This window comes from Eutrema salsugineum, unplaced genomic scaffold, assembly GCF_000478725.1.
Source record: "Eutrema salsugineum unplaced genomic scaffold, Eutsalg1_0 scaffold_10, whole genome shotgun sequence".
Taxonomy (NCBI): Eukaryota; Viridiplantae; Streptophyta; class Magnoliopsida; order Brassicales; family Brassicaceae; genus Eutrema; species Eutrema salsugineum.
The window spans coordinates 8,818,996-8,834,070 of NW_006256908.1; the positions used below are offsets into that span (position 1 = coordinate 8,818,996).

Sequence of the window (15,075 nt, forward strand, 5' to 3'; positions counted from 1 at the left end):
GGGAAGAAGACACACACATCTTCTTCTACAATCCCACATCAAGGAAATGCCAAAGGATCTGAATTTCCCTATTTACATAAAATAACCCGCTAGTTAATACAGCGGGTTCCAACTTCCTGAGGTATTGAGGTTCTTCAGAGAAGAGCCTACACCACCATCATGTTTGGGTGTTGTGGAGAGTGTTTCATATGATGCTTTTCTGCTTTCTATATAGACTATACTAACATACATATATCCATGTCTCTTGTATACACATATCTCCCTTGTACGCTAACACAATTTTCTTATATTCGATTTGAATATTGAATTATCAATTATATATATTTTATTTATATAAAGTTATATATATCGGATGATGATATTTTACACTCTAGCTCTATATTTGAAAGAAATAAATATAAATGGTTGAGAAACAGGGAATCTTCCAAGGGATATGCCATATTTCCATTGGCTACTCTTTCACTTCAGCCACAATCATACTCCACAAGTTATATCATATTGTCATAAATCATTTTACTTTATACTTTCTCGCTTACTTTAGGAATATGGCCATATGGGACGATTTTCATTAATCATCTTTAATATAATGAATATATTAATAATACATATATGAAAGTTCGTAAATCCTAAGATGGATCGTACGTATGCGATGACTTGACATATTGTATCTTCTCAACTTGCAAAATGCGTAAATAACATCAAATAACTAAACTAAGCTTTCGGGTATGCAATATTTTGTATTCTAGTTCAAATTTTATTCCTAAGATATACACATGACTACATAAACTCTTCATATGCGAAACTACTCACTGATTCCAAAGTCTGCATTCAAGATATATATATATATATATATATATAAATGTATCATTTTTTGAGCTAAACATGAGCAAAAATGAACAAGAAAAAGCAAAATATATATAGCAAAAATAAACAAACAAAAAACTGAGAAGTCGGGATTCTCCTTTGTTAACTGCACTATTGATGGAACTGGAAAACAAACAAACACACACACAAAGTTTAACTTATGCCTAAATGCGTTTGATTTTGCAGGACGATGACATTTGGAGAACATCGATGCTACGGATAACATCGATGCTACGGAGAAGGATCCAAGTATAGAGATCGAGTTTCATATGCGAAACAACTGTCGGATTCCGAGGCATCTGCATTCACCACCATTGCATACATTGATGGAGATGAGTGGCTAAACAAAGAAGACCAGATCAGCTCTTATTGATATGTGTTAGGGGTTTAATGCATCTTAGATATGTAAACATTAAGTAAAAGATGATAAAAAAGACAAAACAATGCATTCTTATATACTTATCAAAACCTTTATTACAAACCAAATTTTTTTCCGCTTTTTTATTGTGCTTATCAAATACCCTACACATTTTGATTGCCACTGGGAGGAGTGACCAATCTAAGCAATCAAACTCAATTTAACCCAATCCAATCCAATTAAACTCATTTAGTTTGGATATGAATTTCTATACAAACCTATTAAATCTAATAATTTTTACTAATTTGAGTTTAGATTATTTCAATTGGTCATTAGATAATAAAAAAACCCAAATAAAATCCAAATTTATTTTTATAGATATTATTTTTATAGATATTATTTTTATAGTACATACATTGCTAAACATAAATGTAAAGAATTTCTTTTGTTTTTTTTTTTAAATCTACTAAACCAAGGATAATGATTTTCTTTTATTTCTAGATTTTTTAAATTATTTTTATTTATTACAAAATTTACTTTAGATGTTATTATTTGTGTAAATATTCAATAACTGAACCTAATATTAGATCTAAACAATTTAAAAAAATTAGATATAAGTTTATTTTGGTCAAATTATTTACGATCCAAACAATTCAAACCTAATATATAATATAAAAAATTTGATCCAAATTTTATATAAATCGAATTTGGTCAAATAATTCGAGACCAAATAACCAAGACCCAACCCAAAACCTAAGAAACCTACAATTTAGCTTTGAATGGAGAACATATCATGCAGATTATGCAGATCATGCAGAATCAATGCAAATAAAGCAGATTATGCATATCAATAAAAATATAAATATAAATTAATAAAATAATTAAAAAATATAAAAGAAATACAAAAGTGGGTGAACATGTCCAAAAATGATGCAGTCCATTTTTTATTCAGTATGAAGAGTAATATAGATCTGCATGCAGATTATCATTTTTTATTCTAATTTTGATTTGTGTTTTTTAGGACATGAATGGTAAATAAAATACAGATGGTCCTTATATACAGTTACTCAAACACAGTATCCCATTCAAAGCCTTTGTAGTGGACAAGAAGAGAAGTTAAAAAGATGAATTCGTATCAGTAGACACCAAATGATTGTCACTTGCCAACTGCAACTTGAACAAATCTAATAACTCATAGATGGATACATACTCAAAACGAGGATCATATCCTGAGAAGAATCTATGAGCTGACCCTCCCAGCTCCAGACAACTCTCTCCGGCAATCTTCTTCATCTTACTTTCCTTCATCACTCTCCTAACTTCTGCTGCCTCGTCCCACATCCTCGCTTCCGCAAACCTATTCGCCACAATCACCAAATTACCACTCCTATATGGCTCTAACTCAATCAGTCTCTTCTTCACTTTCTCTCCAATTCCTTTATCATCTTCATCGTGATGGATACTGCAAGCCGAGAGTAGAGTCCTCCAAACAACCGCATCAGGCTGAAAAGGCATTTTCTTTATGAAGTCATACGCCTCGTTTAGTCGACCTGCACGTCCCAAGATATCCACCATTGCCCCGTAGTGAATCATCATTGGCTTGATCTTGTGTATCTTCTCCATCTCGTGGAAGTACTTGTACCCGTCTTCCACCAATCCCGTGTGGCTACAAGCGCAGAAAACACCGAGAAATGTCACGTAGTTTGGTCTCACCGATGATTCCTTCATCATCTTAGAGAAAAGTTCAAGGGCTTCTTCTGCAAATCCATTTTGTGCTAATCCTACAATCATCGCGCTCCAAGTCCAAACATTCTTCTCATACATTCTTTCGAAAACAAACCTAGCATACTCTAATCCACCAGATTTTGCATACATGTCGACAAGTGCAGTACCCAGTCTACAGTTTAACTCTAACTCTCTTACCATCACCTGTGAATGCACCAATTTCCCCAAGCTCAAGTTACCGGCACAAGCAGAGAGCAAAATCACCATTGTCGTCTCATCCGGAAAAAACCGACCACGGATCATCTCGAGGAAACACTCAATCGCCAAACTGAGCTTACCGTTCTCGACGAGAGCAGTCATGATGGAGTTCCAAGAAACAGCATTTCTCTCGGTCATTTCATCGAACACCTTTCTGGCATCGAAAGCTTTCTTACAAGAGCCATAGAGATGAATCAGATTGTTCCCAACATACACATCAGAATCAAACCCATGTTTCAAAACCTCAACTTGGATCTGTCTCCCCGCCGTGAGACCGAAAAAGGAAGCGCAAGCCTTTAGAAGAAAAGGAAAAGTGAGCTTGTTGGGTTCGATTCCTCGTCTCTTCATCTCAGAGTAAACCCAAATCGATTCTACAGGGGAATCACTTGAAGAGTAGCCTCTGCTAAGCATATTCCAAGTGGAAGGAGTCGAATCAGAAGAGTGAAGCAGAAGGGTTCGCGCAAAGGAAAGGTCTTTGGCGTGAGATAGTGAAGATACCCGTATAAGCTCGCTGATGATAAAGCTGTCAGCTTGGAGAGCGGAGACATGGATTTGGCCATGGATCTGTAAAAGATGTTTAATGGAGGAACAGAGCTTGAGCAAGACTAGGCATTGGTGTTTCTTGGATTTGAAGCTTGAATTTATAATTTTGGCGGTTGATTCTGAACTAAGAACCATATTTTTTACGTCACTTGTGATGGCAAATTCTGCACTCTGAGAAATCGCCAAGTGACAAATTATGCACTCACTAAGCGTTCCAAATTTTCAAATCGGTTTTAGTCTTGGTGTTTGGACTTTGGATTGACTGAATCGAAGTAATATTAAACAAAAAAATATTTATCCAATGTACATTACATGGATTTGCAAGGAAAAACAAAATTTAGAAGATTACACTTTCTCTCTCGATTTAGAAGATCAAAATTTCTCTTATTAATCTGAATCTGAATCTTCTTCACTCTCTTCTGGAGACTCGAATCTACAGAAACGAGCTGAGTTTATGTGGGAAAATGATTTGTCTTTCTTGGGAATCTTTGTTCGCTTTTGTGTTACAGCAAATCCTTTCACCACAAGTGTATCAAACAAATCTCCCATCTCCATTTTCTTTCTCAAACCATTCTGTTCGTCCATGAACCTTCAGAGAACCAAAAACATAAGACGTTTTGGAACACATTAGATTCTCACACAAAAGTGAAAAAGAGTAATGTGTAGCCGTGTTTCTCCTGATTACAGCAAGAGAATGAGAATCATTTTGATCCGCTAGAGGAAACAACGAATCAACACTTCTGTAAGATGAAATCTAAGATGCAACAGTATTTGGATCAAATGTTACCTTTCTCGTATCGCTTTAAAGGCTTCTCTAGTTGCATATGGAAGACCAGTTTTTGGATCTCGGTACCTGTATCACCGATAAACAACAACTAAGAACTCCTAAGTTGCAGAAAAAGACAATCAGGGTGCTTGGCTAGAACATAGTTTCTTTGCTAGAAGAAAACAAAGAAACCGATAGCTAAAAAGAATCTAGTTGTGTTCGTTCCACGAGATCTTTGTGTTTTCCACGGGATAAAGTAGAAGAGCAGAAAAATTCTTACTTGGCAGGTAATCCAGTAATCACACATACAGCTTTTTCTGGATCTGCAAAAGAGAAAACAAACTAAGACATCAATACGGATAACAGGTAATGGAACACATTTATGTTCATCTCCGAATACTACACAAACAAAATTACTGACATGGAACCGACTTCGTCGAAAGCTCTGAACTGAACGATGCACCATTACAGAATTCTAAATAGTTGCATCCTGCATGTAAAGGTGGACACTTTAAATAGTTGCATCTTGCATTTAAATTTAGATGAGAAGAGTATTTTACTGGAGAGCTTACCATCTTTTGAAAGATACCGAATCTGAGGACCCTTGTAGACCACTTTATGCACAATCGCTTTCTTTTTTACTTCTTCTTCCCTTGCCAAGACACGTTCTAAATTCCTCAAGTTCATGATCTCTGTAAAAACCCAGACTTTAGCCATTTAAGCTTCTGGCATGAAAAAACGAATGCAGGATCATAAACCCAAACCTGTTTGAGCAGCTTCCAGCAGCATTTCTTCTTGGGTCATCCGTTTTTCCTCCCCTACTTTTTTCCTTTGTATTGGCTGAACAAGCAAGCACGAAAACGAATTGGTAAACTTTTTAAAAAGATTAATACTGAAAATAGGTAATTTAGAGGAATCCTGGGAAAACCTTTGTTGTCGCCTGTATAGCAGCACGCAATGCATCTCTTTCTGCTTGCCGTACAATCACTGAAGTCCGCGTAGATTTTCTTATGACCTTCTCACTTTCCATGTCTTCTTGTGCTTCATTCTGTTCTTTTCCATCTTGTTCCTTGTCTCCCACTTCGTCACCAGGTTTCTCACCTTCAAGAGTATCTTCTAGTGTCGAAACTAACTTCTTCTTCTTCTTTTTCTTTGGAGCGGTTTTACCAGGGTAAATCAGCCGCTTCTTTGGCATATCCCTGCAACAATACACAAACTGCATGAAATAAAAAATATACATTATTGCAATCAAAAGGTGAATTTTGAGCATGGTCAAACCTCTCTTCCTTTTCATTTTCTGCTACTGCATCAGGTTCAGGCTCCTAGAAAAAAAGGCAAAAGAAAGAAATTCAAAAATTTGGGATTCAAGCAATATTTCGACGAATAACTACTGAATATACAATCACCACGTAAATACATCGTCATTGAAGTCGCTGTCAAACTCATCAGCAACTTCTGCTTCTGCTTCATAGTTATCGTCATGTTCTTCCTGCAGATAGCAAAGGTGAAAAGGTATATATTAATAACAATATGCATACAAAGTTTCTGAAATAAAATTTCCATCTCTAATAACGAAAAATTACAAAGAAAAGAGTGTGATAGATATATCGAGGAAAAACCTCTTTCAGAGCTTCTTGATTCCAAAATTGTTCATCCTCTTCTACTTCGTCATCAAGCAGCTTGGTCATTCTGCAAACAGAAAATTAATAAAATAAAGATTCAAAAAACAGAGTTCTGGTATCTTACAATGAGAGAAAACACAATATCAAGTAGAAGCTTAGTTTCGAGTTTTTCTTACCGTTTGCCCCGTGTTGCTCGGGTTGTACGATCCAAGAAAACCATTTGCTCTTCTTTATCGCTTTCCATGATAACTTGCTCGCTCTTAGCTCTTCAACTTCACTATTTTAACGAATATCTGACAGAACACAAAAGAGACTCGAAATTAGAGTCTTCAAAAAAAAAAAAAAAAAAACGGCTTGCGAATTTCGATTCGCAGTCTAAACCCAATCTTAAAGAGGCGAAAAAGGAACAAAACCCAAAATTTTGAGTGAGCACAGCGATCGAAGAAGAGCCCACGAAAGCAAGAGGTGAAAAGTGATATGTGATGAGCTTAAATCTCGCTCGAGGATTACCCTTCGGAGAATGAGGACGGAGGGGTATTTTCGACGAGCACGTCCTCGCCGGAGACCTGCCGCACTGATTCCGCCTTTAATTCACACGGCACAGTGGCTCGTTTCTGCACCATAGTTATTGGACTTGAGATAGTATTTGGGCCTTCTCGTTCAAAGCCCATATTATATTAGTCACGAGAAAATTATTAATCTCCATGCATATACGAAATTCTGACAAATATTTTGGTTCCAAAAATTAGATATTTATACTTGTTCCAAATAATGTTGATAATGTTGGCGCCAACATCTCTAATCACACCTTTATTGTATATTTACTTATTTTTGAAATGTGTTGAACTACACAAACAAACAAGAACAAAAAAAACTTCATTACTTCCACAATATCATCGTCTCTTACCAAAAAAAAAAAAGATTATCATCGTCTTTTGTAGTGACAAGAAAATTCACGTTGTCATGAGGGGGAGACGCTTGTTGATAAGTTTTCAACAGGAAAACAAAAACAATCTTGATAAGTCTGAGCAATATCAAAATGGGACTCCTCAGGACCACTAGTCCTGGAGGAGCTGTCAACACTCTACTTTAAAATATATTATACTATTTAAGTGTATACAAGTTTTTTTTTTCATTTTTTTTAGGTTTACATAATTTTAAAAGGAAATTTAATACGAATTCGATTACTCAAATTGAAATAACTAATAAAATATTACATGATCAATGATGTGACAAAGAGCAACTATACAATCACTTCTTCCTAGCAAAAAAAAAAACTATACAATCACTTCTTGGATTGTGCTCGTTGCATTATGTCTTGTAAGAAGAGAGTGATGTTAGAATGGGAAGAGCCTCCTTTCTCCACATGTGAGCTAATTCTCCAAGCTCTTTGGCTCTTCTTCTTCTCTCTTTTGCATCATCACTCTCACGGTCTCACCCATTAATTCTTCCACTGCATTCTTCACTCCTTTACCCACTAATACCACAATTTTCTCATCTTCTCCAAATTTCATGACCTCTTCAACTCCAGTAACTACGCCTGCTTTTAGCACCTACTAGTTTCTGGTTGCAGAAATTCACACTAAGAAATTAAAAAAAAGTTTAAAAATAAAATGGTGACAGTATGTAAGAATAAAATTTTTTAAAATTAAGCAATCATTTTTTTTTAATTGTCTTTGGTAATAAAAGGTCCTTGTCGAGGTCGAAATGTTCCTGATAATAGCCTTCAACAAGAAAACAAACTTGTGTCGAAAGTCTAAACTTTCTGGAGGCGGTAGAAGCAATATCGAATTTGAAATCATGAGGACCACCAGAGAAGCTTTCTACACTCTACCACACCTAAACTTGTTTTTATATATAAATTGTGTCCTTTTACAATTTCGATATATATAGGAGAATTTTAAGATTTTAATAGGAAATATAAAACAAATTTGATTATTGAAGGTTAAATTTCTTCTGTAAAATATAAAGATATGCTGCTAGTTAATTAATACACCAAAAATTGAATGATAATCATTCAAATAAAAAGTTCATTAGCTTAAATAAAAGGTAATATTGGAATTTTGAAACGTTACACAAAAAAAACATGAAGAATGATCTAAGAGCACCCGATATATAATCAATTCTTGGTTTGTACTTGTTGCATTATGTCTTCTAAGAGGACTGTGATATTAGAATGAGAAGAGCCTCCCTCCTCCACAGCCTTGTGAGCTAATTCTCCAAGCTCTTTGACTCTTTCTCTTCTCTCCTTAGCATCATTACTATCACCCATCAATTCTTCCACAGCCTTCTTCACTCCTTCTTTATCCACCAAAACTCCTATTTTCTCCTCTTCTCCCCATCTCATAGGCTCTTCAACACCGGCGCTCACACCAACTTTAAGTACCTGCACCGCTAATTTCGCGTTGCAGAACTGATCTCCAAAAAGCGGCCATGTGAGCAATGGAACGCCTGATGTGATTCCTTCAAGAGTAGAGTTCCATCCACAATGTGTCAAGAATCCTCCAACGGCATGGTGTGAAAGGATAAGCATTTGAGGCGACCATCCTCTTATGAGAAGGCCTCTTTCTTTGGTTCTTTCTTTAAAGCCACTCTCTGAGATCCATTCAACTAACTCGTTATACTTATCCCAACCTCTTATGACCCAAATGAAAGGTCTTTGAGATTCCTCAAGGCCTAGCCCAAGCTCTTTGAGCTGAGACAGAGGAAGATTGCATATACTTCCAAGGCAAACATAGAGGACCGAGCCTTCCTTCTTAGAATCAAGCCATTTAATACACTCATCTTGATCAATAGCGGCCTTGCTTCCCCTCTCAGCTTTGTCTACTCCTACCTTGTTGCACAAGGAAACTGGCCCGATGCTCCATACCTTACCTGCCCTAGCCTTTTTGTAGTCTCTAACATAAGCTGGCTCGAGCTCTTCAAATGTGTTGACAATCACACCATAAGAAGTGTTATCCCCTTCTGTCGTTTCATCAAGAAACTCTTTCCAATCTCCACCACCACAAACGATCATTGGAAGCTGAGCTTTTGTGAACTCAGCTCTGTCAGGAAAATTTGGAATAGGAAAGTACTCCTTATCAGACTCTATACTTTCCCATAACTCCAAGTTTTGGCGCATAATGTGCATACAAAGAAGATTGAAGCAACACATGCCATGAAAGATGATCTTTGGTATACCAAATTTGTTGGCGATTCTGTTTGTGTAAGGCAAACACATGTCGGCGATTATGCAGCTTGGCCTAGGTTCAATCTCTTTTAAGAGCTTCTCGACCGGTTCCTCGAACATGCTAAGCGCTTTGAAGAAAGACATTGAGGACGCCAATGAGTCGAGCAAGTCCAGATTCTCATGTCCTTCTGATGAAGCCGATTCTTGCGATGGAAACTTCACCTGCAACAGATTGATGGGCAAACCAGACTGTATGGCCCGGTTAAGAACGTTCTTGAACCGGTCTGCGTTGTGAGGCGTCGTGACAATTGTTATGGTCACACCGCGCTGAGCTAAGAGCCTTGCAATATCAACCATGGGAATCATGTGGCCCTGAGCCATGAAAGGGAAGAGAACAAAGTGAAGAGGAGGATTAAATTGTTGGATTGTCTCTGAAGCCATGAGAAACTCTCTAAGTTTTTTTTTTGCTTTGATTTGGATTGTGGGTGTGTTAGTTTGTCTGTGCTTACATATATGTATATTTATTGAATCATGGAAAAATCTTTGGAGTCACGGAAATAATAATAAGTGATGTAAGAGAGCACATAAGCAAATTGGCGTATTCGGTACAAAATGCAATTTGGTTCACAGAGATTAATAGTGTACATTACATTTCGTGGCGGGGACTCATGTGTCTTTTTGTATTCATATATTACTACAAGCCAGACGAAACTATACAAATATTCTTGAGAACTACGTCAAAAGATAGTCGAGGGTTCACAGCCGCAAATATAAAATCTGGATTCTCGAAAAATGAGAAAAATCAAGCTTGACTCTTTATATCTTTCTATAGACAACTAGATATTTATTACAACACTTAAAGCATCAGCCAAAAAACCGAAATTTATGGTTATTAGTTTAACCACCGGAACATCATAAGTTAGTTGGCAAACAGCAGAATTACCAAAAAAAAAAACATTTTCTATATTGTTGAAGCCAAAGCTTTTGGTTACATAAATGTTACACTTAAGAAGATTGTTTAGATTTGGTTTTGGAACTGGAGTTAAAAAAAAAAGTGTTAGAACTAGAACTGGAACTAAGGAAAATGCTGGAAATAAAACTAAAAACGAAAAAATGGTGGAACTGAATCTAATAAGGCTAGCAAAAGGGAGTAATATAGGCGTTGGTGGCGGCGTTGCACCAGCACCACCTATGATGGATTTTATTTTTATTTCAGCGAATATGCATACTAATTTTTCTCTAATCAGTCAATAAATTTGGAGCTTAGAACACACATTTGATACAAGAGATAATTTGAATAAATATCACAAAATGTTATTAAACAATAACTTTATTATTTCTTGGACTGTGCTTGTTGCATTATGTCTTGTAAGAAGACTGTGATGTTAGAATGAGAGGAGCCTCCTTCCTCCACAGCATTGTGAGCTAATTCCCCAAGCTCTTTGGCTCTCCTTCTTCTCTCTTTGGCATCATCACTCTCACCCATTAATTCTTCCACTGCCTTCTTCACACCTTCTTTATCCACTAACACTCCTATTTTCTCCTCTTCTCCCCATTTCATAGGCTGCTCAACCCCGACTTTCACACCAGCTTTCAGTACCTGCACGACCAATTTCTCGTTGCAGAATTGGTCTGCAAATAGGGGCCATGTAAGCAACGGTATACCAGAAGTTATCCCCTCTAGAGTTGAGTTCCATCCGCAATGCGTTAAGAACCCTCCAACAGAAGGATGTGAAAGGATAATCATTTGAGGAGCCCATCCTTTGATGAGAAGTCCCTTCTCTTTGATTCTTTCTTCAAATCCGCTATCCGAGATCCACTCATCTAGCTCTTTGTATTTCTCCCAACCTCTTATGACCCAAATGAAAGGTCTATTGGATTCCTCTAGGCCTAGCCCCAGCTCCTTGAGCTGAGCCAGGGGAAGATTGCATATACTTCCAAGGCAAACGTATAACACCGACCCTTCTTCTTTAGAGTCAAGCCATTTAAGACAGACGTCTTGGTTTATGGCTGCCTTATTCCCCCTCTCAGCTATATCCGCTCCTAACTTGTTGCACAAGGAAACAGGTCCAATGGGCCATACTTTACTAGCCCTAGCCTCTTTGTAGTCTTTGACATAAGCGGGTTCCAGCTCTTGAAATGTGTTGATGATGGCACCATATGATGTGTTATCCGCTTGTACCAAATTGTCCATAAACACTTTCCACTCTCTATGATCAGCATATGTTTCGACAGGAACTTGAAGTTTCGTAAATTCCACTCTGTCGGGGAAAGAAGGAACGAGGAAATACTCTTTGTCTGACGTCAAATTCTCCAGGATCTCACGGTTCTTGCGTAACACATGCGTACACAGAATGCAAAAGCAAGACAAGCCACTGAAAACGATCTTTGGGATATCGAACTTCTTAGCGATTTTGCTTGTATAAAACAAACAAATATCAGAAATTATACAGCTTGGTCGAGGTGTCATCTCTTCCATTAGCTTCTGGACCGGTTCTTCTAGCTTGTTAACCGCATCAAGAAAAGTTGCCATCGACGCCAACGACTCAAGCAAGTCTAGATTCTCTTGTCCTTCTGGCAAGCCAGCTTCTTGATATGGAAACTTGACATGCAATAGGTTGATGAGCAACCCCGACTGATTGGCTCGGTTTACGACGTTCTTGAACCTCGCTGCGTTGTGCGGCGTTGTGATGATTGTTATGGTCGCACCACGCTGAGCCAAAAGCCTTGCAATATCAACCATGGGAATCATGTGGCCTTGAGCCATAAAGGGGAAGAGAACAAAGTGAAGTGAAGAATATGAGTGGTGGCTAGCTTCAGAAGCCATGTCTAAGTTTTTTTTTTTTTGGTCTAGATTATTAGTGTGTGTTACAATGTTAGCATATATATATATATATGCAAAATAATCGTGAAAAGAAAGATATATATCAAATAGAAACATAAGCTTGACCAAGGTTACATAAAAATAATTATATTAAATTTGATATAATTTTTCTTCTGATTTTGGTTAGAAATCATTTTATAATTTTCTTTCTAATCACTGAACTTTCTTAATTTTTTTTTTCTTCGTAAACTTTTAGGTGCTGACAATAATTAAGCCCATTTTTCAAACAAAATATCCTTCCTTTTCTGGAATTTTTTATAAAAAAATATTGAACTAGAGATAGAAGATAATCCTCATGAACAACTGTTAAATGTGAAATAAATAAAAAAGCTCACAACAAGGAGGTGGAAAATCTAAAACATTTTTGTGTACCAAATCCACAGCTTCCAAATTGAAGTTGACTATTTTAAGACATGTATCATCTACCAGATCCAGAAGCATTAAAAAATAAAATTCAACAAAAAAGGACGATGCACTCGAGGAATTTTTAAACTTGAACGATTTAGGACACTTTAAATTATTATTTAGTTGGGAGTAATTGTTTTAGTAGATTACCCGTCTTATGACAAACGTTTTCAAAATATTTGTTTTTTTTTATGATTTGGGTCTGACCACCGTTACTAGTAGAATTTTAGAAGGTTTCAAAATAAATATTTCAAAAGTCATTCAAATTCACAGGTGACCTAGTCAAAACAAAGGTATATGACAGGTTATACTGATCACTCTGTTTAGAGTCCACCAACATTTCTAGAAAGCTAACCATTCGATTTATACCGTACGTCCGACAAAATCCACAAATGTTTATAAAGCTTACATGTTTTTTCGGAAACTAAAAATGGACAGAATGAGGTTAAGTCAATTAATAATGACTTTATTCTTCGGTTATGAAATTTTATCGCAGCATTAAATTTAGGAAATCCAACTTTTGGAAGTTGAAGTTGACTTCAGAACCGGAAAGTTGTCAATGACTTATCTTCGACTGATTCGTCCACGTGATTGAAGGCTCAGAGACTTCAGATTCTCTAATAAGCAAAGTTAATGAAAAACTGTTTCAACATTAATATTACTTTTATAATGACGTAATCAATTATTGGATTGTGCTAGTTGCATTATGTCTTGTAAGAGTAATGTGATGTTAGAATGAGAAGAGCCTCCTTCTTCCACAGCCTTGTGAGCTAATTCTCCAAGCTCTCTGGCTCTTCTTCTTCTCTCCTTAGCTTCATCACTATCACCCAATAATTCTTCCACGGCCTTCTTCACACCTTCTTTATCCACCAATACTCCTATTTTCTCTTCTTCTCCCCATTTCATAGGCTGCTCAACCCCGGCTCTTACACCAGCTTTTAGTACCTGCACGACCAGTTTCTCGTTGCAGAATTGGTCTGCAAATAGCGGCCATGTGAGCAGCGGTAGACCAGAGGTTATCCCCTCAAGAGTTGAGTTCCAACCACAATGCGTTAAGAACCCTCCAACAGAAGGATGTGAAAGAATAATCATTTGAGGAGCCCATCCTTTGATGAGAAGTCCCTTGTCTTTGATTCTTTCTTCAAATCTACTCTCCAAGATCCACTCATCTAACTCTTTGTATTTCTCCCAACTTCTTATGACCCAAATGAAAGGTCTATTGGATTCTTCTAGGCCTAGCCCGAGCTCCTTGAGCTGAGACAGAGGAAGATTGCAAATACTTCCAAGGCAAACATATAACACTGACCCTTCTTCTTTAGAATCAAGCCATTTAAGACACTCGTTTTGATCAATGTCCGACTTGTTTCCCCTCTCAGCTTTGTCTGCTCCCACCTTGTTGCACAAGGCAACGGGTCCAATAGACCATGCTTTACCTGACCTTGCCTCCTTGAAGTCTTTGACATACGCTGGCTCGAGCTCTTGAAACGTGTTGACTATCACACCATAAGATGTCTTATCCGCTTCTATTATATCATCCCCCAATTCTTTCAACTCTCCTTGAGGCACATATGTTTCCACGGGAACTTGAGGTCTTGTGAATTCAACTCTATCAGGAAAATAAGGAACGATGAAAGACTCCTTATCAGACTCTAAATTTTCCAAGATCTCAAGGCTATTGTGTAAAATATGCATACACAGAAGACAAAAGCAACACATGCCATGGAAGACGATCTTTGGTATATTGAACTTCTTGGAGATTTTGCTTGTGTAAGGCAAACACATATCGGAAATAAGACAGCTTGGTCGAGGGCTCATCTCTTCTATGAGCTTCTGGACTGGTTCTTCGAGCATGTTAACCGCTTTAAGGAAAGGAATCATCAGCTCCATCGAGTCAAGAGAATCTAGATTCTCTTTCCCTTCTGGCAAACCAGCTTCTTGATATGGAAACTTCACATGCACTATGTTGATGGGCAAGCCAGACTCAATGGCACGGCTTAGGACGTTCTTGAACCTCCCTGCATTGTGAGGCGTCGTGATGATTGTTATGGTCACGCCGCGCTGAGCCAAGAGCCTTGCAATATCGACCATGGGAATCATGTGGCCTTGAGCCATGAAAGGGAAGAGAACAAAATGAAGAGGATAAGATTTGTTGGTTGTTTCGGAGCCCATGTTTATTCAACGCTCAAATGAAACTCTCAAGGTTTTTTTTTTTGTTTTGGTTTTGGATTATATTTGTGAGCGCTTATATAGAATAAAGGTACGTGGAGAGCACAGAAGACGTAATAGATGACGTAAACAGATTTTTACTTGCCAAACACTTCCAATCCAGTCCACAGATTGTTATTACTACAAGATTTTCTTGGCCAAAACTTTAGTTTGTCCGTTTGTGACCGTTTCCTTCACAGACACAAAAACCAACTTGGAGGCTCGCTGATAGCTACATCTACAGCAACTCCCAAAAGTTACAATAAAGGCACAGAA

At 37.3% G+C, this 15,075-nt stretch overlaps 5 protein-coding genes across 6 annotated transcripts; all 5 read right to left on the reverse strand.

Annotated features, from left to right (window-relative positions):
- Positions 1 to 2,318: 2,318 nt before the first annotated feature.
- On the reverse strand, positions 2,319 to 3,883 carry LOC18027535 (pentatricopeptide repeat-containing protein At2g36730). The gene has a single exon (XM_006410784.2). The coding sequence runs from the start codon at positions 3,881 to 3,883 to the stop codon at positions 2,339 to 2,341; it is 1,545 nt and encodes a 514-aa protein (XP_006410847.1). The 3' UTR covers positions 2,319 to 2,338.
- A 123-nt stretch (positions 3,884 to 4,006) lies between these two features.
- Positions 4,007 to 6,734, reverse strand: LOC18027536 (SWR1 complex subunit 2). Of its 2 annotated transcripts, none has more exons than XM_024147954.1 (12): positions 6,550 to 6,731; positions 6,313 to 6,429; positions 6,134 to 6,203; positions 5,932 to 6,003; positions 5,793 to 5,836; positions 5,443 to 5,713; positions 5,279 to 5,354; positions 5,087 to 5,206; positions 4,936 to 5,004; positions 4,795 to 4,837; positions 4,536 to 4,601; positions 4,007 to 4,337 (listed from the first exon to the last, which is right to left on the reverse strand). In XM_024147954.1, the coding sequence occupies exons 2-12, from the start codon at positions 6,378 to 6,380 to the stop codon at positions 4,136 to 4,138; spliced, it is 1,101 nt and encodes a 366-aa protein (XP_024003722.1). In that variant the 5' UTR covers positions 6,381 to 6,429; positions 6,550 to 6,731; the 3' UTR covers positions 4,007 to 4,135. The 2 variants fall into 2 exon arrangements, with proteins under 2 accessions (XP_024003722.1, XP_006410849.1); XM_006410786.2 differs by having other exon boundaries at positions 4,008 to 4,337; positions 6,647 to 6,734.
- Positions 6,735 to 8,169: 1,435 nt separating this feature from the next.
- LOC18027537 (UDP-glycosyltransferase 73C1) lies at positions 8,170 to 9,807 on the reverse strand. The gene has a single exon (XM_006410787.2). It carries the CDS (start codon positions 9,744 to 9,746, stop codon positions 8,256 to 8,258), a length of 1,491 nt encoding a protein of 496 aa, XP_006410850.1. The 5' UTR covers positions 9,747 to 9,807; the 3' UTR covers positions 8,170 to 8,255.
- An 831-nt stretch (positions 9,808 to 10,638) lies between these two features.
- Positions 10,639 to 12,132, reverse strand: LOC18027538 (UDP-glycosyltransferase 73C5). The gene has a single exon (XM_006410788.1). It carries the CDS (start codon positions 12,130 to 12,132, stop codon positions 10,639 to 10,641), a length of 1,494 nt encoding a protein of 497 aa, XP_006410851.1.
- Positions 12,133 to 13,147: 1,015 nt separating this feature from the next.
- Positions 13,148 to 14,816, reverse strand: LOC18027539 (UDP-glycosyltransferase 73C5). Its single transcript, XM_006410789.2, has one exon. It carries the CDS (start codon positions 14,761 to 14,763, stop codon positions 13,273 to 13,275), a length of 1,491 nt encoding a protein of 496 aa, XP_006410852.1. The 5' UTR covers positions 14,764 to 14,816; the 3' UTR covers positions 13,148 to 13,272.
- Positions 14,817 to 15,075: the final 259 nt, after the last annotated feature.

Excerpts from the sequence above, each read along its gene's own strand:
- LOC18027539 (XM_006410789.2), bottom strand. The coding sequence starts at position 14,763 with ATGGGCTCCGAAACAACCAACAAATCTTATCCTCTTCATTTTGTTCTC.
- LOC18027538 (XM_006410788.1), bottom strand. The coding sequence starts at position 12,132 with ATGGCTTCTGAAGCTAGCCACCACTCATATTCTTCACTTCACTTTGTT.
- LOC18027535 (XM_006410784.2), bottom strand. The coding sequence starts at position 3,883 with ATGGTTCTTAGTTCAGAATCAACCGCCAAAATTATAAATTCAAGCTTC.
- LOC18027536 (XM_024147954.1), bottom strand. The coding sequence starts at position 6,380 with ATGGAAAGCGATAAAGAAGAGCAAATGGTTTTCTTGGATCGTACAACC. Across the intron at positions 5,355-5,442 it reads CTATACAGGCGACAACAAAG|CCAATACAAAGGAAAAAAGT; the intron begins GTTTTCCCAGGA and ends TTGCTTGTTCAG. Across the intron at positions 4,838-4,935 it reads TTCGACGAAGTCGGTTCCAT|ATCCAGAAAAAGCTGTATGT; the intron begins GTCAGTAATTTT and ends TCTCTTTTGCAG.
- LOC18027537 (XM_006410787.2), bottom strand. The coding sequence starts at position 9,746 with ATGGCTTCAGAGACAATCCAACAATTTAATCCTCCTCTTCACTTTGTT.